Below are 24557 nucleotides of genomic sequence, written 5' to 3' on the forward strand. Positions count from 1 at the left end.
TAAAATTAGAGGTTCCCACAAGACCCTACTTGAGTTTAATTTGCTAGAGCAGGCCAAAGAATTCAGAAAACCCATTAACTCACTAGATTACCAATTTATTACAAAGGATATGAATCAACAGCCAGATCAGAGTTACATGGGGCAAGGTCCCTAGTGAAATTCCTTCTTGAGGGCACTTGGGTGTCTCAGTTGGTTGAGTGTCCTACTTTGGCTCAGGTCATGGTCTCGTGGTTCATGAGTTCAAGCCCTGGCACAGAGCTTGCTTCAGATTCTCTGCCTCTGTCTTTCTCTGCTACCTCCCCATCCCTCTCAAAAATAACCATGAAAGAAAGAAAGAGAGAGAGAAAGAGAGAGAGAGAGGAAGGAAGGGAGGGAGGATGGGAGGGAGGGAGGGAGGAAGGAAGGAAGGAAGGAAGGAACTCCTTCTTTCCTCACAAAGCTTGGGGCCCAGCAGGGTAGCATAGGAGGTGTTCTGGTTTTCCAACCTGGAAGCTCTCTGAAATCCCTTCCTTTGGGGTTTTTATGAAGGACTCATTATATAGACACAATTGATCAAATCTTTGGCTATTGGTGACTGAGTCGACCTCCAGCTCCTCTCCCCTCCCTGAAAATCAAGAGTGGCACTTTCAGCACCCCTCTGTTCATACTTGGTTCCCCTGGTAACCAGCCCCCACCTTTGGGGTGCTTTCCAAAGGTTGCCTCATTAATATAAGCCCAGTTGTGGTGGAAAGGGCTTGTTATGAACAAGACACCCATTTCACCCTTACGGATTGATGCACCAAATATTATTACAAAAGATGTTCCCGTTGTTCTTATCACTCAGGAAATTCCAACGGTTGTGGGAACTGTGAGCCAGGAACTGTGGGTAAAGACCAAATATATATATGAAGTATATTTTGGTGATATGAATGACCAAATATGTATTTCTTATAAATCACAGTGTCACAACATTGCATATTCCTCTCATTGTAGCACATATCTTTCTTTTTGGTAAGTCAAATGTCATTTCCCAAACACTGTCTTTCCCAACTCCTTAAAAGAACATGTTTTGTTCAGTCTTGTATCCTCAATACTAAGTGTTTAGCATATGGTTGGGACATAATAAAGTTTGAATGAGTGAATGAATAAATGTGTTACGCAACCAATGACGAAGACAACAGGCAAGAGAACATGGACATGTGATATACAAAATACACCACTGAATGCTAAAGTCTGTTGTGCAAATCTGGACCTTTATATCAGCCATTCCTTCTATCTTGAATGTTCTTTTATTTGTCCCCACCTTCACCCTCAACTCCTGATCTGGGTTTTCACTCTTTGACACTCACTTTAAATATCTATTTGCTCACTTCTACACACAAAAACACACACACACACACACACAAGCACGTGCATGCCAAGGAAGTCTTCCCTTTCCATGTTCTAAAGTCTTTTCTTTGTATTTCCACAGCCTCCTGTGCACACCTTGGTTGCAGCCCCTAGCACATCATACTGGAATGATTATTTGCTCATCATTGCCACTTGACTATAAACCCCTTAAAGTACAGTGTCTTCATCTGTATCCAGATGTCTAGCTATCAGCACAATCCCTAGTGGTAGTAGGCACTCAATGACAGTTTGAAATAAATGGGTAAGAGACTGAATGAATGGAAGACGCTCTCCATTCTGGAAAGACATCTTAGCATATCTTTTTGTTCCCAATAATTGGTCAATCAAGCACATATATTGGTAACTCCTATACAAAATGAAATTAATGATTATATATTGAGATTATTGCTTATACAGGAAAATTAGAATTGGAAATAGTGCTGCTTTAATCCATGGACATGCCTCAGCAGAGAGGATTCCAACACACCTTTTCTACTTTCCATCTCACCCTGGATGCTGTGTCAGTAAAAAATGTTTTCTTCCTAGAGGCTCTTGGGTAGTTCATTGTTTGAGCATCCGACTCTGGCTCATGTCATGATCTCATGGTTCGTGAGTTTGAGCCCCGCCTCAGATCCTCTGTTCCCTCCGTCTCTGTACCTCCCTCACTTGCTTCTTTCTCAAAAATAAATAAATAAATAAATAAATAAATAAAGCATTTTTTAAAAAGTGTTTTCTTCCTTCTCAACCTATGTTTCCCTATACTGTTTCTCAGATGCCACACATGGATTTGTCTTCCAGAAATCATCCAATAATCTCCTGCTCATGCAATGTTTATATGTCCCATGCCCACAAAATCCTTTAAAAAAATTTTTTTAATGTTTTTATTTATTTCTGAGAGAGAGAGAGAGAGGGAGAGAGAGAGCGTGAGCAGGGGAGGGTCAGAGAGAGAGGGAGATACAGAATCTGAAACAGGCTCCAGGCTCTGAGCTGGCTGTTCTTGGGTTCAAGCCCCATGAGATTATGACCTGAGCCAAAGTCGGATGCTTAACCGACTGAGCGACCCAGGTGCCCCCATGCCCTCAAAATCCTGAACTACAACTCAGTAAGCTAAAAACAAGCAAACAAACAACCCTGGTTTTGTGAGAAAATGGGTTAGTATTCCCATATTGACAGGGATCTTGACTAATATGATGGCTTTTCTCAACATGGGACCATTAAGAAATCCTCAAATCACTCTGCTGGGATGAGCTCCTTCTTAACACTAGAAAGGTGGGGAAGCTTAGTGTTTCGTGCAAGGCTTTGAAGACAGCCTGCATGGGTTTGACTCATAGCCCTTCAACTCTCTTACCTTCTGACCTTAAGCAATCTCACTGATGCCCAAGGTTTCTATCTGTAAAATGAAATAATAAGACCTCCTCACAAAACTGCTAGGAATATGAAATAGATTAGTAGGATATTCAAAAGAGTGCCTAGCAAGTAGTAAGCAGTTGGTAATTTTCTGCCATTAATATTTTCATTTTACTGTTATTAGAACTGGCTCTGAAAGAACCTGAAGAGAGAAATGTCCAAGGGACTAAAGGGTAAGAGAGGACACTTACGGATTTGGTTGTTCAGCTTGAATGCAATGTCCAGCTGCAGGATAAACAGCATGAATTGGAACCAAGGACTCATCTCCATGGAAGGAAGGGGAATGTGGACAGAAAACACAATGTCATTGGCTTCGATTTCCCTTGGGATTGCTTCCTCGATGTCTCGGATCTTGTCGCATTGGTTGGGTCCCCAAGGCATTAGCCATTTTGTCTTGTGATGGTTTTTACGGACATCCACACATTTCACTGACATGTAGGATACTGCCGTTGTGGGCCCTGGAGCTGAAAAGAAAATGTTTTTCTGTTTTAGAAAAATCATCCACTGAAGTACTCATCTTTTGGCCAACATTTGTACCCAGTTTTCATATTGCCTTCTATAATTGGGATCAGCAATATCTAGGGATCCCCCCAAAACCAGGTGAGGATCCTTTAGTGACCTCCACAGGTATCATAAAGTATTTCTGAGTCTTCCCATTATGTCCTCAATCACCATCATTTTTGCTGAAAGAGTATATTTGTAACAACTTTGGTTCCTTACTCCAAACAAATGTCACAAAAAGCAGCTGTGCTTCAGTTCCCACCAGCTTAGAGGCCTCTGGGACTTTTACAGAGCGCAGTGTTTGAAATCAGAAGACCTGTGTCTGAAGCCTGGTTGAACAATTTACTGTCAGTTTGTCTTGGGAAAATTGGTTAAATCTAGTGGTTTCAGGACACTCATCTGAGAAACGAAATCGTTAGTTTCTAAGATTGACCAAGACAGCTGGTTTCTAAGATTCTCGCCTTAGTTCTAACATTGCTTTTGACCGAAAGAACTCTGCTGACCTCAGGCTCTCACTTAGTATGGTACCTATCAGAGGTAGACACTGAAACACTAACTGCTACTTCAGAGATATACAAAAGCCATGCTTTTGATCTGTGCATTTCAAAAGAGATCATCACATTTGAACTGTGTAACATTAAAAAACAGTTTTGTGATTGTAAAATGGTTATATGATTATAAAAAAAATCTGCAAAATACAGAAATTTTAAAGTACAAAAACATTTACCCAAAATCCCACTAGAGGGAAGTAACCACTATTGGAAAAATATCAAAATATTGTCTTTTCTACGAGTGTAATTAGATGAAAAATTATAAATGAATTCTATAACTTTAAAATACATACATATTAACATATTTTTCTATAAAATAGGATCACATCATACATAGGTTTGTAGCTTTTTCTTTTTCTTCACTTAAAGAAGCAGAATAGTTCAGTGGTGAGTACCAGCAGCTCCAGGCCAACCTGCCTGGTGTCCCATACTGGTTCCCTAATTCCTACCTGTGTCACCACTAACTCACACTAAGAAAGTTTTGGGTGAATTACTAAAGCTATCTGTGTAGTAATTTTTTTATCTCTTAAATGGCAATAACAACAGTATTATGAGTCATTGTATACATTAAACAAGTTAACATGAAAAGTATGTATTGTGAACAGTGCCTGAGCACAAGAAAAGTACAAGAATTAGCTATTACATGTTTATAATTAAAATTTTTTAACTAATGTCTGCAAAATAATCAGTCACGATATACCTAAATTTAATCTCCTCAAAATCCCCCTGGCTTGTAAAGGTTGTCTATAAATAATTATTTACCTAATATTTTTTGCTAGTAATTTACCTTAACTTTTTTATTTGTTTATGGCATATTTAAATCTAGAGAAGTTCCAAATTTATGTAGAATGTCTCTTTTGCTTTATGTTTTCCCCACGCTTTTGTGCTTAGACTTTTTTTACATTCACATTCAATAAACAGTCACCTTTATTAATTTCTAGTTATCTTTTTACAATTTCTTTTTTTGAATATTTACACCACATGAAATTTGTTTGGTGTAAAAGATGAAGTGAGATTCTAAGTTTTATTTTTTCTATATATTTAAATTATTCTTTATTGAACAGACTCTCCTTTCTTACTGATTTAGGATATTACTTCTATCTTATGTATACCAATAGATGTTTTTGGACAATCTGCTCTATTTCATGTACTGGACTGTCACTTCATAGCTCAATACAACATTGTTTTGAATCCAATAAAATGATGGTTTGTATCAGTATCTGGTAGAGTAAATCCTCTCCCCAAATCCATTCAAGTTTATCCTTTTTATCCTTTTGCTGGAATTTGACTGAAATTACATTAAATCTACAAATGAATGTGAACAGAATTGGCATGCTTTCCCAACATTTAGTTTTCCTATCCAAAAACAATGATTGCTTTCCCATTTAAATGGACTCCAATTTTATATTTCTTTGAAAATTTTCATCATGTGGGTCCTGCTAGTTCAATATATTTTTAAAAAGTATTTATAAAACTTATAAGATGAGCAGGGAAAGGAAAACATTCTAAGTTAGGGAAGTTTAAATATGTTTAATTCTGTGCATATTATAATTGGCATACTGTGTTTTCAGACCTTTTAGGAACAGAAATCACTTCTTTGGTAATAGAGATCAGATAACAACTAGAGAAATATGTAAAGCAAGAAGAAAGTCATTTAGGAGGCAAAAGTGTACATTATTAATATTTGCCCTGCTTTTAATGCTCAAATACATATTTTTGTATCCCTAAATATCTGTTCTAATGGTAAATTCTGAGTAGTCAAATGTTATGTTTGCAGAGTTGGGGCAATGTCTACTAAAACATACCCAAAAACATAGTATGACTGAACTCTAGATGAAAGTCTTTCAGTACACTACAGAGTCCCCACTAATCCACGCAAGGGAAGGCTTTCTTTAAAACCCAAAGCTGTATCACAAAGACATTTTATACCTAATCCACCTAAAATCAGACATCTAGCTTATTAGAAATATGAATCAATCAAACTTTGGTTATCCTGACTCAGCCAAACAGCCCTCTGACATTAGAAAAACTAAATGGCACATTTAACTGAATGCTTTTTAATGTGGCTGGAGAAAGAAACAGGGAGACAAAAGTCATGAATTCTATTTTTGGCTAACATACTCAAACTGACTATTTGCTGCAGAAAATAGTTACTACATTTTAAAACTTCAATTCTTCTAAAATGAACCTAACCTTTTTTCATTTCTTTCCTCCCCCCACCTTTGAAAAACAAGTCTCTCCCTCCTTAGACCAAAATGAAAAATAACTAGCTGAGTTCCTCAGCTAAGCTCCAAAACCACATTCCAAACTTAATAACAGAGAAGCTGAACACTTTACGGGCACAAAGGCTGCATTTTTAATGGACACAGTGAGCGCCTGCCTTTGTAGCGGCCTGAATTATTTTCATTCTTTCATTAGTCTAGTGTATCTTGCATAAAGAAAAAAAATCCCAGGAATACTAATATTTTCATAAATCTCATGGCAATGAACTTGAGAAGCCTCAAGTGCATTTCAAGTTATACTATGGTAATCACAAATATTTTTTTACACTTGAATAAATAAATAAATTGCATAACTTAAACACCTAAAGATAATTCAACATTTTCAATTTTTCCAGTAATGCTCAAAAGGCAAAATATTTGTATTGTTTGAGAAAGTAAAAAAGACATTCTGATATTCAAACATGGACAGTTGATGTTCTCCCACTAAAATATTTCCAACTTAAGACAACTTCCTCCAACAGTTAAAAGTGAATTCCAGGTGTTTCTTTATGTAGAAAATCTATCAAAGTAAACTTAAAGCAAAGCTAATAGCTTGTAGAAAGTGTTTTTACTAGCTGTAGCCAAAATTGTGACTACATGATCATAAAAGTGTCTAAAATTTAAAAAGTTTAATTTCTATCTTTATATTTAAAAAAGTATGAAGGATATTACTGTGAGAGAAAAGAATAAAATAGAAAATGTTGACATTTTCTGCAACCTTTGAAGGAGCCACAATTAACTAACAAGTATATGTAATGAATGCCCTACTTAGTCACTAGCATGGTTCTAGGGATTAATAGAGTTTGTATATTTAAGAAGCGGCTGGATGGATTCACATCAACAAATTGAGTCATGTTTGCTCAGGTGAAAGCTAAAAATAACCACTTCTCAGTATTCTTAGGATAGTAATGCAAAATCACCCAGCTGCCTCAGCACACATTACAAATGTCCCCTCTACCCATCCATAACATTTACTCAAGAAAAAAAAAAAAAAGACCAAAAGCTATTTTAACATCAGTGCAATTTAGTAGTCAGAGCAATCCGGTCAAATATGAATTTACCTAGGCACTGTGAATTGGTTAACTGGTGGTAGCTAAAGAGAGCATTTAGATCACGCACAGAAGTCATAAAACCATGAGTTATTCACTGAAAAACTGACCCATTTTGAGTTCAGTTCCCTTTACTATGTCAAACATAGGCCATTTTTTCCTTCCTTATCTGTACTTCAACTGCCAGTATTTTTGGCCTCCACCTCTCCACTACGGTACAGGAATTGTGAAATGTGATACTATGTGACATTTAACTTTAAAGGGATATGAAATCAATAAGACTTCTAACTCAAGGTTTTGAAAAACTGCACAAACTCATCTTGAAGCTTCTTTGAAAATCCAGCAGCTCCTCAATTACATATATTACAAAGTTTCATACTACATTCACCAAATATTCTTAAGTACCTACTATGCGCTAGGTACTGTTCAATGCTATGGTGAACCCAACAGACATCAGCCTTCCAGCCATGTGGAATGTACAAATGATGGGGTTAACAGGCAATAAATAATTCACAGTAAAAAGTAATTATAATTTTGGATGCTACATTTACCCTGGCATTACCTGAGAAAGGGCAACAGAAAGATACTTGGGAGGTAAGAGAAATGAATTCACTAGAATGAGGTACAAATTCCAGTCATCATTACAACATAACCTTGAGTAAAAATGTAAGTGAACAATGACTAAACCTGTACTCCTTTTGGAACAATATTCATTGACTCCAGTCAGCTTCCTGTTATAGCATCTCAAATGGCTGTCCAGTTTACAAATTACCATCTAGCCAACCACTACCGCTATCATGCTCAAAGTTGAGTCAACATCAAATCATTAGCCCCTACTCCCTCCAGAACCCGTAATTAAAGAGTTGGACAGAGATACAAGACTTAGCTGCCTCCTAGAAAAGTTAAAATAAAATTAAAACAACATGCTAACATGACACATGGTCTCCGTTTAAGCCAACACAGACTATTTCTTTCTTTGCTTTATTACAAGTAAAGAAGGTTCCTTTAGCAATTATCTAGGAGTATCACTATTATGTGGGCATTGTGCTAACTAAAGACAGAGACAAATGACAGACAGTCCCAGACCCCGAGTTGTGGGTCACAGTCGAGTGTGGGAGGGTGAGAAGTTGGCAGAGAAGTACATCCTGATTGAAACTTGTTAGGACAGAGGTTTGCGCAGGATGCACCAGATGTAAAGAGAGGTGGAGGCAGGGGTACTGCTTCAGAAGGCCTGGACTTTGCCTTGAAAGAGAGCAGGTGTCAGTTGGCCAGAGGAAAAAGGGGGACAGCCAAGTGAGGAAGACACTGAAGAAGAGCATGTGCCAGATCACAGGATATCTAGCATATCACAGTAAGCTCTGCAGATGTCTGAGTTTAAGTATTAAAACTTATAAAGAGATCATTTGATAGTTGAAAATGTAGCATCAGCCTAACTTTGTGTGCTTTCTCTAATTAGCAGCATCATCCTACTAGGGTGCTTTGGCTTCAGCTCCCTACCATCTCTGTTCCACTCTGCAGAGCAACGTAAGGAAGAAAAATAAAAAGATCCACAGATAACAAAGCGTTTGTATTTAGAGGGCTCTTTCCTTCCAAGACATCATCTCTGTCCTGTAGGTAGCCATGAGGCCAGCCATGAACTCTCCTGGAAAGAGAAGGAGGAAGGTGACAGGGAGGGAACAGAAAAGGTCTGCCTTCTACCCTGGCAACTTGGCCTCCAAGGAGTCTTTGAAGTCTAGATCACCTAAACCAGAGGAAGAACATCTTCTTGCAACAAAGGTGCTATTCAAAGATTGATCTTCCCTGGGCTACAAGGGGAAGCAGTGTGCAAACAGACCAGTTAAAAGGGTAAGTCATGGGGCACCTGGGTTGCACAGTCAGTTAAGCACCTGACTCTTGATCTCAGCTCAGGTCATGCTCTCACAGTTCATGAGTTTGAGCCCTGCATTGGGCTCTGGGCTGATGGTGCAGAACCTGCTGGGATTCTGTCCCTCCTTCTCTCTGCCCCTTCTCCAGTTGTTTTCTCTCTTGCTCTCTCTCAAAATAAACAAACTTAAAAAAAAAAAAAAAAAAGAAAACTGCATGTAAAAAAATAAGGTAAGTCATGTTTACAAAGATTAATAATCAGAACCCCTCAGCTTGAAAAATGATTTTAGGTAAAAATGATCAAACATTTAAGAAATATTTCAGAGAATTTTACTTTCACCATAGCAATTAGCTAACAGAAATGAAAACAAAACTATACACCCCGATTTAAACAATGTACACATAATTGCTAACAGATACCATCTTCTGACTCAAGGAGAGTTGCTTTAACTCTTGAAATCTAATGACAGTCAAAAATCTGCTGTCATGATCTCCACACCTATAACAATACAAATGCTTGTTTATTTATCTGTTTTTTATAATGTCATTTATTTATTTTCTACCTCATTCCTAAAAGATTTTGGATAGATGTTAGAAAGTTGAAAGTAGATATTAGACTTCATTTTTAAAAATCTTTTTAAAATATTTATTTCTTTTCAAAAAAAATTAATACTTATTTATTTTTGATGGGGGGAGGTAGAGAGAGGGGGAAACAAAGAATCTGAAGCACGTTCCAGGCTCTGAGCTGTCAGCACTGAGCCTGATGTGGGCTCGAACTCATAAACACCACGAGATCATGACCTGAGCCAAAGTTGGACACTTAACGGACTGAGCCACCCAGGCGCCCCAATGTTTATTTATTTCAGAGGGAGTGAGAGAGACAGAGCATGAGTGGGAGAAAGGCAGAGAGAGAAAGAGAGAGACAGACAGACAGACACAGAATCTATAGCAGGCTCCAGGCTCTGAGCTGTCACCACAGAGCTGGAAGCAGGGCTCAAAACCATGAACTGTGAGATCATGACCTGAGAGCCAAAGTGGGACGTTTAACCAACTGTGCTACCCAGGTGCCCCAAAACTTTATGTTTGTTTTAATGTTTAACCGTGAGATCATGAACTGAGCTGAAGTCAAAAGTCAGATGTTTAACTGAGCCACCCAGCCACCCCTAGACTTTATTTTAAAAGAAGAATTAAGCTGATTTAAAAGGACAGGATTAATGTTGGGGGGGCACACTAAGAATTACTTGGCTGCAGTCCATATCTAGAAAAGTAGAGGACAAAAGCAGTCACTGGATAATGTAAGTCCCCACAATGTACATCTGGGCTACAGAGCTAAAGGTAGCTGAAAACTACTTTTCACTTTGTAATGTAGAGAAACTTCCACTGCTTCACAATGAAACAGATTTATAATTCATTAAAGATTATATACTTAAATTGGTTCTATGCTTTGCCTGTCTGAATACCTATGTTCGCCCTAATGAGAACTTATATGAAACGTATTGGGTATTCAGGCCCTGGGATAACTCCAGGGAGTGTTGAAGATTTTTTGATGTGCCTCAAGGAAGGGAGGAGAAAAGAAGAGGAAAAGGAACATAGGTGGCAGAAACCAAAGAGACCAGATAAATTTCTGTTATTTGAGCAAGTACAGTTTTTATTCAAAGGTCCCCCAAAGCACTTATTTAACCTAAAAGAAACTTCAGCTTAATTTAGAAATTAGCTTTTAAATGTGTTAAATTGAGTTCCCTCAGAGATTCTCCCTCCCTTTCTCAAGCTCAAAAACCTCCTGCTTTATTTCTAGTTAAAAGGAAACATGTGAGATATACTGTACAAATGAAGTAGCCAGATCATATTATCTGGTTGAGTTGGGACGTTTTTAGGCAACTAGCAATTCCTTGAGCCAATTCTGCTTATTGTTCCCTCCAGGTCAGTTCCTAAAGAGATTTCTTAGTTATCTGCTACAGCAGGTATACAAGTTGTAAAATGTCCCAGAATAATGACAGCTTCAAAAGTTCTAGCTAAAGAAAGTGTAAATACTTGTGTTAAACTGACTTAGTGCTTTGGAATTAACTGAGTCAGTCTGCTAATTCCTTTCCTGAAATTGCTCTGAAGTTACAATGGTCAGACATTCACTCCACTTCTGCTGCTGACTTTGAAAATGAAATTCTCCTATACTACAACCATATCAATTAAACCTCACTAGATTACTAAGTGAAATATTATTTCACAATTCAATCTCAATTACTGGGCAACTGAAAGTGGGTCTACAGGGCCAAGACGTGGAGAAGTGATTTTCTGAATTATCCTAGCTATGCCCTAGTGCATGTAATGGGGTATGCTAAGTGAAATGTAATTCGTTCTTGCCAGCAATTTTCAGTAAGTAGTTAATTATGCTAACATCTGTTCTAGGAAAGCTAAATTTTTAAACACAGCAGAACATTCCTCTACACTAAACTACTACCACCAAAATACACACACACACACACACACACACACACACACCACACAGCCGAGCTGAATGCAAAGTAATTTGTACCGTACACACAAAAGTCAAGCACTTACTTACAAGTAGTTTCCTACCTCATAAACTCGTGAATAAATGATACAGCCATTTTGACAGCAAACTTTCAGAAACTGCAGCAAATGCTCATATAATTCATTCTAATTTTAAAAATATTGAAAAATATTACGTTTTACATTTTAGGCTAATGAAGATTTTAAATGCTTGACCTGCAAACTCAATTGTTGCAGAACCAAAGATGTAACAGCTTTGAAGAAAAGAAGAATTACCCTATGTTTGTTAGAACCTATGCAGCAAGCAAGCCCTGCCACTTGGCTTCCATTATTTGCCTGGCGTGGATCCTGTGGAAATGAGGAATGTTGGAACTGAGAGGAAAAAAATTAGAGTGCTTTGGGACATAGAGCCAAACTCTTACATAGTATCTGAAATGCTGTGGTAAACATGAAATTACTTTAGGCTCAAGACTGGTGTAGTGTGGGGGTGGGGGTTAAAAACATTTATGAAAAAAAATGAAATGCACATAAACAACTTGGCGCAAAAGGACACATAAATCTACTGACCATTAGACACACTAATTGGGAGAGAAATCCCAAATCCTGAATTCAGATTAAAAACCTGACCCTCACCTTTAACATGTAGCAGCAAAGAGAGACTACATCAATTCAATGTAAGTACATCAAATGACTTATTCTAACCTCTGTCTGTGAAAAATGTCTGCAATTACTCTTTCTCCATCACTCCAGAAATACTCAAAACAGTAAAAAGTAAATGCACATGAAGTAAACACAAAAGACCTCCACAGAAAAACCAAAATGGCTCATCTGTTGACGTTAGTGCTCACTGCTTGGCTAACCAGTCATCTGGGGTGGATTTTTGAGTTTGTGCCAGGGCTTCAAAATCAGCCACCTTTTAGCCAAAAGGCTGTGGAATATAGCCAAGACCACCTATGGAAAGTGAATTATAGCATCTTATAATTTACTACCTTGGCTATGATCTCATAAACCCAGCATGGAGGGTGAACCAGCTCTTGTGTGGGAAATCTCTGAGCTCTGGGAGGGCCCCCCAAAGCTGCTCTGGCAGAGCTGCAGCCGTAGGGGTGACAAAAAGGTGGGCAACCAGCCCCACTTCATGAGGAAGCTTGCTACCGGCACATTTTCGCATTAAAATTTTAGGGTTAGGAAAGCCCCAAATTAAACATGGTAGGAGAAACAGCTGCTTTGTTCTGGAGTACCTGTTACACTCTATAAATTTCACACATTTGTTATTTATAATTGATTATTTATAAATCACAGATATTCTACTTTTGTCAATATTATCTGACACAAATGCTAACTAATATGTGGACTACATATTACACTGTATGAAGCACTTTCACATGCTTGGGTCATCGAATCCTCACAGTAAACAGGTAAGTCATTATAATGACCCCCACTGCGCAGGAGAAGATCGATGGGTTTTGTCCCACCAGCAAGCAGCAGAGCTCAGACTAAAATCACCAGTGCTCCTTCCAATACTTCACATTGCCTCTCCGTTGCTTGTTTATTATTAGCTCATACTATTAATTAGCTCTCTCAGATTACCTGAGAGGTAATGTGTAGAACAAAGAGATGGATGAGAAAGACTGACGGGGGCGATCGGGAACTTGCTGAAGCTCCACAGACAAGGCACGACCTAGCACTGGACTGGGCACCACACAAAGGGAACCATCAGGATGGCTTATCTGGGAGACTCAGCTGGTGACAAAGTACCTCCAGAGAGTTCCATAAAGGCATGGTGGAAAAAACTCCCCAAAATCCACAGACAGAAACTAATGGCTACTCTCCCATAATTACTGAGGTTCAGATTCTAGGCTGGAATGTCAGCCTAGAGAAACCCCAACTCAGGAGCACGTGACAGAGCTGCCACGGATGACTCTATAGCAGATCCTGTAGGCAGAATAAGGGCCAAGGATACAAGTTAGAGGTAGGCTAACTTCAGAGAAACCTAACGAAGAATTCGCTGACAATTTGGGTAAGCAAATAACGGCACAACTTGACTCAGGAAAAGGCAAGTTCTCCATCCATGGAGACATTCAGGAAGTGACTAAATAGATAAAAGTCTGAACTAAATAAAGGTTTTCTCAGTGACACCGAAATGATAAAGTCTCTCAATCGCACGTGTGAGATACTAGGGAATGAAGCTTCATGCAATTTATTAATTTCTTTTTCTGTCTATTCTGACCCATTTCAGAAAAACACAAAATAATTAAAGGAACCAAAGGGAGCATTCTGAAGGGTCAAAACTTCAGTGCTGAAGAGTACAAGCCGAGGCTAAGGTCAAGCAAGGCTTATTAATGGCTTTATCTGGAATTTCACAAATGCCAGGAATATTCATATCTCCTTCCCTGATTATTTGAAGAAAATGTAAGACCTTAGAACTTCTGAATTCCCTAGAATTGAAGGCAAAGAGGTAAATTTTAAGGGTAAATTGCAAGTTTAACAGTCATACTCTTAGGAATTGTGGGGATTTTCATAAACCCTCAAATAACAAAATTAAGTAAAATCACCACATAACTGTTAAATATTTTAATATTTTCATTAGTTCTAGGTCCTATCTAAAGTGCCACCTCCTTTGTTCAGCTTGTTAAATGCCTTAATGTGTCAGCATCTGAGGCCTGCGCCAATGCTCCTTCAGTAACAAGTGATCCTTACTTCCTCTGATACCAAGATCATCTGGCCTGTGTCCTTATTATAGCATCGCACTTTATTTGCAAACATATCTTCTGAACCCTACAGAATTACAAGCTCGTGAGAGGAGGGACCACATTTTATTCCTCCTTGTGACACTAATCATAGAGATTTGAACATGCGCATCCTCCAAACCTGAATTAAAGGGCCTTTATGTCATAATAGACACATTAACATTAAATTATGCTGATTTAGGGGCACCTGGCTGGCTCAGTAGGCAGAGCACATGACTCTTGATCTCAGAGTTGTAAGTTCGAGCCACACATTGGATATAGAGATAACTAAAAATAATTAACTTTAAAAACAAAAACCCAAACAAACAACAACAACAAGAAAATGAACTTTTCCTAAACTGAAATATTATCATCCCAGTCCACAGGAAATAAAGTAAATTTATACATAAAAGAATGTGTATAAGACAGACAATAGGCAAGCAAACACATGGTAATTTTTTTTTTTTTAATTTAAGCTTATTTTGGGGAGAGGGCAGAGAGGGGGAGAGATAGAGAGAGAGAGAGAGAGAGAGAGAGAGAATCCCAAGTAGGCTCCACATTGCCAGTGCAGACCCTGACGTGGGACTAGAACTCACAAAACCGTGAGATCATGACCTGAGTCAAAACCGAGAGTTAGACACTTAACCAACTGAGCCACCAAGGAACCCCCAAAAACATGGTAATTTCTGAAAAATTTCTCCCAAAGGGAGTGTAGCCAACATAAAAATTGTGGGAGCTTGTTTAGGCAACTACTCTCAAGCATATTTTCTGGAAACTGAGGTTCTCAAAGGTAGGACTTACAGTGATTTATCCTATTTGACTACTGCCCTAAGGAGATCAATACCTGCATGCTAGAAAGAAAACAGGAGACAAAATGAGATAAAATGTTCACACCTTTGCCTTAAATGTATAGAATTCATGGCTGCAATTTGAAGATTTAATAGCAAAATCTACATTCTTAAGAACACACACAGAGGGAAAATTCTGGCCATATCATTAATATCCTCCAAACAAGTCCTATCAGAGTGAAAGGCAAACACCCCCATCTAAAGGCATCAAATACTACTTTTGAGGTCAAATCTACAAAACAGGCTCAGACAGAAATTTAGGCAAAGGAACCCTCAGCTACATAAACAGTTTATTTACCTAGAAGCTCTAAGGATGTTTTTCTCTCAGGTCTTATGAATTATATATGAAAGTTCCCAAAGAACTAGCAAAGAAAAGCAATGGAAGACCTGGTGTGAAGGAACTGTGGAGCATGGGATGGGTACCAGAATTCTTGAGACAACACACAGGAATTCTGAATGGTGACAGGTAGATGTGATCATGACAGGAAGGAAACACTATTTAGGAGGAAGGATTTGCAGACCCTATTGATCCATGTGAGATGTGAGAGAGAAAGAGAAGTCAAGGATGTTCCCAAGTTTCTTGCATGGGTAGCAGATAGATAGTAATGCCATTTGCTAGGAAAGGAATCAAAGGAAAATAAATCCTATCACAGGTAGAATATGTAAAAGCTGACATCTTGTTACGGCAAAGAGCCCACTTTGGAGGGGGCCAGAAGGGAAGAGGTTACAGAGAAAAGGTCAAACACGTGAATGATTGAGATTTAGAAGAGAAATTAGATTTATTCTAGGCAGTCCCAAGGTTGCAACTTCTAAGGAAGGAAATCTGAGATGGGTAAAATCCGAGCATCCTAAGGTAACCAGTTGAAGACAATGAACTGCCCACACCTGTACACATACAGGTGCTCCTGCTGGTAACACTTGGTGAGTGCAAAGCGTGCAGAGGCCATTAGAGCACTAGGTGGGGAGGAAAAAACAGCCTGTAGGGCTTTCTGCAGCATTAACATTCTATGACACCCTCCCCCACCCCCCCACCCCCGCCTTCACACGTTTACAGTTCCAGTTCTGGGCCACAAATTGGTCTGCTATTCCTGAATTACTGCAGATTCGAGAAGAAACTTGGCCGAATGAATGATCCCACGAAGTAGGATTGCTGAGTTCGAGGGCTGGATACATGACTAAGCAGGCACATTATTTGGTCAACACTGGGTCCCAGTTCTCTCAACCATGCAAGGTAGTATTTTAACTGTTAGTCACTTCTGACTTAGAAATTCCATGACTCTTAAGGGAATTTATATACTCTGCATTATGGTAAAAGTCATTCATTTTAAGCTTAAAAAATATCCTTTTAAATTAGAGTCAATTTATATGCCATGAGAAGAGGCTGCGAAACCTTGTCCATTTAGGGCCCTTGACCCCTCATTTTCCTTGAATGTTCACATCTGTTAGAGGAAGAGACCTTACTCATCCTACTCTGTTTATTGCTGTTAGAGGTCAGAAGGGGTTGTGGGTATTTTCTATCTCCCAACTACTGGTGAGACCACTGAACTGCCCTAGAAAGCAAGGGCAAACAAGAGCCAACTGTAAAACTTCATATTTATGTATTCAGCATGATGAAATGTATCCCCATAATATAAACTATGGAAAGGTGGGTCCAATCCAATCATAATGAAATTGTTTACTGGATAAAAAAGCAAAACTCCACTGCAGCTTCCAGCCAGTGGCCTGTACACTCACAACACAAAGACATTCCAATACAATGAAATAATTTGGAGCATGTCCAACCTCTATTTTTCAGGATGATAGAAATAAGCTCACCAGAGCTGTGTCTATTATTCAGAAGAAATGGACGTTGTAGCACACATTGCCCTAAGCCAAAAGATCATTGACAAAATTGGCTAATGAGACATCAACTCCTAACATTCACTCAAACTTTTCATTTAAACTGTTGGATTCTTAATGTATTTCAAAATGTACCCAGATTACCCTTTACAAAAAATATTCCATAGGAGAAAAACAATGATCACAATGCAGCAAGGGAACTGCTTTTAAAGTAAGGTTCTTATGTTGCTGAAGAAACGTGAAAGATTCTACAAAACCAGAATAAGAGAAGTTAAAAGCAAAAGCTGTTGACACAAAAACAAAACCCAACAAACAAAAAAGCAAAACATGGATTCAAATCCTAGTTCTATTACACGAGCAGTTCAGTTGGAGAACTTACAGAGCTTTAGAGAATGCCAGTTTCCTCTTTGCAAAATTTTACTTAGAGTTCTACCCTATAGATTTCTTGTGAAGATAAAATAATTAATAGGAAGGGCCTATTTCAGCACCTTGCACGTAGTGAGGACTTAAATGTTAACTTGGTAATAACAATACTTCCAACAGATGGAGAAGAATAATCTGGTGGGAGATGGCGACACACTGCCCATTCTACAGCCTGTGGTCTTCCCCTGAGGGATGAACTGTTAACCAACATTTAGGGAACGAGAAGGTCTGGATCTTGGTCATTAAAAACAGAAGTTCTCCTTGTCACTCAGTGAATAGACCCAACAATCAGAGATGATTCCAGAAGAACTATTTTTAATGTTTATTTATTTATTTTGAGAGAGAGAGAGAGAGAGAATGAGAGAGAATGAGTGGGGGAGGAGTAGAGAGCAGGGGAGACACAGAATCCAAAATAGGCTCCAGGATCGTGGCTCTGAGCTGTCATCTGAGAGCCCAATGTGGGGCTCGAACTCATGAACTGTGAGATCATGACCTGATCCAAGGTTGGATGCCTAACCACCCAGGAGCCACCCAGGTGCCCCGATTCCATAAGAACTTTAACTTGCATGTTTCAGATATCATTCCCTGAGAAATACGCTAGAAGTATTGTTGTTTGGGGGAGCACAAAATTAGCCCTTAGTTTTCTCTGCAGTAAAATGGGACTACAACATCTTTTCTCCAGTTATTTTCACAAATTATTATAAAATAATTATTGCCAGAAATGTTAACATGTCTTCTATACTCCTCCCCCTCTTCCCTACCTTCCCTACAGATATAGAGAATATTTTTTGCTTGTTCTATTGCACGCCCTCACCTGTCCTCCCTCCCACCCTGACTCCAATGAGGGTTCAGCTGTTGCTAGGTGGACTCTCTGGGTTTTCATGATACACAATCAAGAGAAAGGGGCTAGAAGAAGAAGCGGGCTTAGGTTGGGTGAGCAATTTTATCAGAGGAGGTCTTTGAGAGATTTTAGAAGAGAGGCTAGAAGCATCAAAGTGCATGGGAAAGGAAATGGGTGATTTCACCACGTTTTGGTAGTACAAATAAAGAACTGAAGTTATTACGTTATATTAAATTTATTTTCTGTTGGTTGTCCATTTCTGTGACAGAATCACTACATCAAGACTAGACCAATTAGGTCATGCATGTCTTTAGTAGGGTCAACATAAAAAAATAAGATAACAAGCACAAAAACCTCATATAAACCTTTGGCAGGATTTATTTAGCTAGCACATGGCACTGGGAAGCTGGAAAGGATTGACACCTTAGAAAGGGATATTAGGATTGTGAGGCTAGACTATATGAGGTTAGAGGTACAGCTACACTAGTCGTCATCTTATTTCAATATTTTGTCTGAAGTCTGGGCTCCTCGCCATCAGACAGCTACACCTGTCAATTCCTTCTTAGTAGTCCTATATGTCTTGCTCTTGTCCTTCTACCCCAGGGTTTCTCGACCTAGACGCTACGGATATTTGGGGTTGGATAACTGTTTGGGGGCCATCTTGTACATTGCAGGATGCCGTGCACTATAGGATGCTGTGCATTGCAGGATGCTAGTTGTTCATACCACTAGTTGCTAGTAGCATTTTCCCTCCTCCCCCAGCAAGTCATTAAAATCAAAACTGTCTCCAGACATTGCCAAATATCCCCTTGTGGACAAAACTGCTCTTAGTTGAGAACCTCTGATTTATCCCAACCACCCAGGCTTAGAAGAAATATTTTTACCTCATGAGCCATTCTGTAACATTCCCTTTTCAGAATCTGCAACTACAGGAATTTCAAGTTCTCAGCAACCTATGACCATTACAGTTGCCTACCTGCTGGACTGCCCACAGCAGGCTGTCATCTACAAACTATAAATGATTACAACAGCTACTATTTGTTGGAAATTTCTTATGTACCAGGTATTGGGCTAGGGGATTTAACTTGATTTTCATTCTTATACAGAAGTGGCAGATATGATCTCCACTTAGAGGTGAGTAAAATGAGGCTCTGAAATGTAAACAACTCATCCAAGGTCACAGTCAGTAAGTGGTTTGAACTCAAATTCATCTGAGTCTACAGTCTCTCTTTGTCTCATGTCATACTATGTCTCTTAGTGAGAAAAACCAGTACAGAGAGATATTTGGGAAATGCGTTTGATCTAAGGTGTAGGAGTTAAAATGCTGAGGCCAGTGCACAGACTATTGCAAAACTCAAGGTTTTCTGCAATAACCTGGCCACCAGCAATATAAATGCTTTTGTTCTAAGGACATTAGTATGTTGACTTTTAAATTATGGATTTTCTACTGAAAACAGGAAAATGGTGGTTTCCTCTTAAGTAGAAACAACAAGCAGTAGCTGGTTGCTATAGTAGCTGAGATAAATCTAATCTTGACTGGGAATACAATCACCAAAGAGGGACAGCAAGTATGGTAAGGAGTCTACACCACATGAGGAGTATTTTCCACCTAGAAAATAGAAAGTCAACAGATAGAAATGATAATCATTTTCAGTGATTTCAAAGGCCACCGCCTAACAGAAGGCAAGCACATGTTCTAGATTATTTCAAAAGGAAAATCCAGGATTTGTGAGTGGAAATTACGATGTGGTAATGGAAACCAGCTTTCCACTAAATGATAAGAAAGAACATTTAACCATCATAGTGTTTCAACTGGATCAAAAAATTAAACACACTGTCTAAAGAACAGTTAATTCATCACTGGAATGGGAGGGTGAGGGAGGGAGGTCATCCCTGTTGGAAGACCCCAGTATGGGTGAGGCTGAACTAGACAAGTTCCCAGTCCCCTTACAAAATAAGAATCTGCTTCTCTGAAGAACTGTGAAATAGTCAATTCCTGTTGAAAACACTCAAACAGCAGGTAGGGGTGGTGGCGTCCCCACTGGGTAGAAAGCACCAGCAGCAGCTCATCACCATAACAGGAGAGATAAACTCCAATCATGCCTGTGAAGAAAATACTTCGGTGAGATCAGATCAGCCTTTGTGGGGGATTTTTTCCTTCTGCTCTAAACAGATAACCAAGGGATAGAGTAATAAAAGTAAAAAAGAAAAATAGACCAAGAACCAGGTAGCTCTTATTCTTCTTCCAATCCTAAAACACTGTGATTCCTCTTTCTTGGAAATTAGAGCCACTTCTTACTATTTTGGTTTCAAATTTCCATTAAAAGAAAACAGGCAAAGGGCTCCTGGGTGGTTCAGTCGGCTAAGTGTCCAACTCTTGATTTTGGCTCAGGTCATGATCTCATGGTTCATGAGATCGAACTCCCCATTGGGTGCTTCACTGGCAGTGCAGAGCCTGCCTGAAATTCTCTGTCTCTGTCCCTCTCTCAAAAATAAATAAATAAACTTTAAAAAAAGAAAAAAAGGCAAACATACAGTTAAGGGATAGCTAGAGTAATCGCTGATCAGCGCTCACGTAAAACACTAATATTGTCTTTGGTTTCACTACCCTTGATTCACCCTCAACCAACAATTCATTATAAAACATCTCACGATTAGAGTCAGGGAATGGAGAGAACAGGGCTAACCTCAAACTTTCCTCTTGGAAAATCAACCACGTTGTAAATTTGCAGGACCTGTCTTGGAAAATTAAATTGTTACAAAGTCAACCTCTGTTAAGGCACACAACTTCCTTATAAAAGGAAGGTGCTGAAAGCATAACAGGTTTAAAAAAACTATTCTGATTCATCTTTCCATATTAAATGTGAATAATACTTAAGAGAATGTTCCCTATCTCTTCATCTCCAGGGCATTCAAAGCATTTACAGTCTCATTATTTTACACAATGCAGGTTAAGTGGATACCAAAGATTACTATCCTTCTTTAATTTCTAAGAAAGCAACTATAGAAAGATTAAACAAGTTGTCCAAGGTTGCTCAGTAAGTTGAGATGCTTGAAGTTTTCCATTTAGTGCCTATTTTAGGGACTTAGTACTGAAATGTGATTGGATCTTGTAAACTGACCAAAACTCCCAAGTCTTACCCATCTCTTCCACATTCCTCACACACACATGAAATTTTCATCCTCTAAGCACAAAGCTGCCGCCATGTAGATCTTGGACAAGGGCATCCTACCAGACCAGTGCCATGACTAGAGGAAACTTGGCCCATACCTGATTTGGTTTTCCAATCAGAACTGATCCACTCCTTTATCAAGTGAAGTTGATTCTGCCAGGCTGTGTCTGGGAAATTTTTAACCCCTCGATTAGCTATTAACAATTGGTTTAACTCAGACGAGACAGAGGACAAAATAATAGTGGCTGAAAAAAATGCCTCTACCATTCTGATTACAAAGGAGGCATGATTAACGAAGTTTCTTTTGTGTCTAAGCTCCATTCTGAAAGCCAGAGAAAGAGCTTTCCACTCGCTTTGTTGACTGCTGAGTCTTTTCCTACTTGTCTCATCACCCACACAATCTGTTCATAGCCCAGAGAGACAATCCAGCCAGTCTGTGGAGAGTTCCTAAAACATTCATGTCGTGAAAGCAGACAGGATGAACAGGACCTCATCTCAACAAAGGACGATGGGACATTCAGCAAAAGAGTTCACAAAGGAAAATACCGACGGAAGGCCCTGTTGAATGGGTTTGCCCCCAATGTCTAACATAATGCCTGTCCTTATGGGTATTTGTAAACCTTCTGGTCAATTTACAACCACCTCCAGGTTTTGTCCCCCAAACTCCACTGCTTTTAAAATAAAGGTTTTGGGTTCTTTTCTGATACAATTAACAAGTTAAAGAAGTCCAAATCACTGCTTTATGGATCTTCCGGTCTCTAAGATCTTTAAACATAAAAACAAAAGTGAGACAAAGATTCTAGTTCCAACTCAACCACCTCAGCAGTTGAGATCACATGTATAAAACACATTGCATCTTGCTGGGCATATAGTAACTGTTTAATTAATATTACCTAATTTTTTGGTAATATGCTGTTCTGTTTCATTAATAATATTCTTATAAATATCCTGCCTATTTAATCAACTAAAACAGTGCTGCTTTGTTTTTGCTGCATTACAAAAGATAAGTGCCATCTTCATATTCTTATACATCATTGTCATGGACCCTACAGATCTATGGTAGGTTACCGATGGGATACTAAAAGCAAACCTAGTCTCACAGCTGGCAAGCAGTCAATTCCCAGATTCGTTCATTTCACATCCAGTGCTTTCTTTTCATAACACCATAGATGAACAGATTATCATGTTTTGTGCCTCTTTATATTCCTCAGAATTCAGCAAAGGACTAAAATAAACCTTAATCACCATCGAAACAAATTTTGAATCTGTAGGTAACCTAAAGATCCTGAGGAATTACTGAGGATTTTCTAATAAAAAGAAAAGAAATGGGTGGAAAGGCCAACATATCTGGCTTTGAGAAAAACATGCCTCTGTTTCTATTTGCCAAGAGAAAGCATTACCATGTCCAATTAGCAAATAATAAAGGTAAGAAGAAGCATGGGGATTGAATGTTAAGTCTAAGGAGGCAAATGTAGTCAGAGTCAGATCTCTTGATACTCTGTTCATAGCTTTTTGTATTAAGCTCATTTTTAATTCAATGTCTTAAATGAGGTGAGTCTTATGGATTATGCATATCAAGCTGTGTTTCAAATGACCACCCATACTTCAAAGGCTCAGGTTAAACTCTCTAGTACTTAAAAAAAAAAAAAACCTTTTTATCTGATTTTAAAAATGCTTAGAACACACTCTATTTCATCCAACTTTGACCTTAATGACAAACTGTCTAATGTTATTGATCCTGTGTCTCCAATCAAATTTATGTTGCTTGAAGGCAAGAGCCACGTGTGCACTTCTTTCTGTTAGTCCATCACTAACCCAGTTCAGGGACTGCAGTAATATGCTGGCTCATTCTCTGTTCTGCTTTGCAGACTCTTGGATGTCCCAAAGAAACCTCAAGCCATTGTAACATCTACTCAAGTTTCCCAACCATCCCCAGAAATACTGCTCTGCTTGGGCAGTCATTAAAGCTTTTCCTAGGCCTTCAAGAACCTCATTTTATCTGCTGGGACATCCTGTTGCCATCCATTTCACACAGACATCCAGCTCAGCAGGAGTACGTGTGCAATGAGCTTCACTTCAAAGCCAACGGCCTGGCCAGGTTCCAGGAAGTGTCACTAATGATCTTCACCAGCCACTTGATGCTCCAACAGTGGTACAATACACACACACACACACACACACACACACACACACACCATTTCATCTACCACTCTGGTTAGATGAGCTATGTCTCACAGAGGTTGGCTCCATACATGATTTTATTTTTTATTGTTACAGAAGACATATTCCACGAAACATGAACAAACTCTCCAAATACACTTCCTGCAATATAGTTAATTGTCTCCATTAACCTATCTTTAAACCAAGACACAGTAAGTGTCACTCTGGAGTCTTTTGGTTGTAAGAGAAATGGAAATCTTGCTCAAAGTTACTTTAGCAAAAATAAATTAATCAATCAATTAGCAAGGTGAAGCTGAAAATGTCCAGAGATAGAATAGTCTTTATAGACAGTTGTTATTTTGAGAAATCAGATTACGTGAACAGATCTCACTTCTCTACAGTCAGTGAATTCTATCTTATTAGCTTCATTCTCAGGCTTCATTAGAGGAACTCCCAAACAGTTCTAGGCTCATATTATCTGGGTTCAAGTTCAGTAAGAAAAAGAGAAGACATCTCTCTGGTGGCATTCAACAAGCCTCAGAATTCACTCTGAGTAGACTAACTTGAGCCACATGCTCACTGTGGCTTGGTTACCTGTCCATCCCTGGAGACACAGGTGAAGATCCTCTTCAACCACACAGATGCAGAGTGGAGAGGGAGACTGCAACAAGGAAACTCAAGGTTCTGCAATCAACAGAATTAGGCTGAACCATCCTCCCCAGTAAGTCTTCCTTCCTTCTCTTATCTCTAAGAAGTTATATTACAGGGATAGAAATAAAGGAAGGAAATAAGCAGGCAAGTCACAAAAGAATAGCCAGAAAGCATATGAAAATAGATTCATTTTTGCCAGTATTCAAAGACATGTATTAAAGACATTCTTGGCGCATTAGAATTTTTTTTAAAATAAATATAATGCCCAGTACTGGCCAAGATGCAGGGAGATGGACACTTCCAGATTTGACTAATGGGTTATATGGGGATTATCACTAATCTGTGAAAGGCAAGCTGGCAGTCTCAATCAAAATCTTTAAAAATAAGC

General features: G+C 38.8%; 1 protein-coding gene across 1 annotated transcript in view; it reads right to left on the reverse strand.

The window, feature by feature from the left end:
* The window catches only part of WLS (Wnt ligand secretion mediator), a 100951-nt gene that overhangs the window by 56268 nt on the left and 20126 nt on the right, over nt 1–24557 (reverse strand). The window contains exon 2 of the mRNA XM_039217397.1: nt 2967–3239. Coding sequence (XP_039073328.1) covers nt 2967–3239 — 273 coding nt within the window. The remainder of the gene's footprint in view (nt 1–2966; nt 3240–24557) is intronic.

This window comes from Hyaena hyaena, unplaced genomic scaffold, assembly GCF_003009895.1.
Source record: "Hyaena hyaena isolate Hyena2069 unplaced genomic scaffold, ASM300989v1 scaffold_685, whole genome shotgun sequence".
NCBI lineage: Eukaryota > Metazoa > Chordata > Mammalia > Carnivora > Hyaenidae > Hyaena > Hyaena hyaena.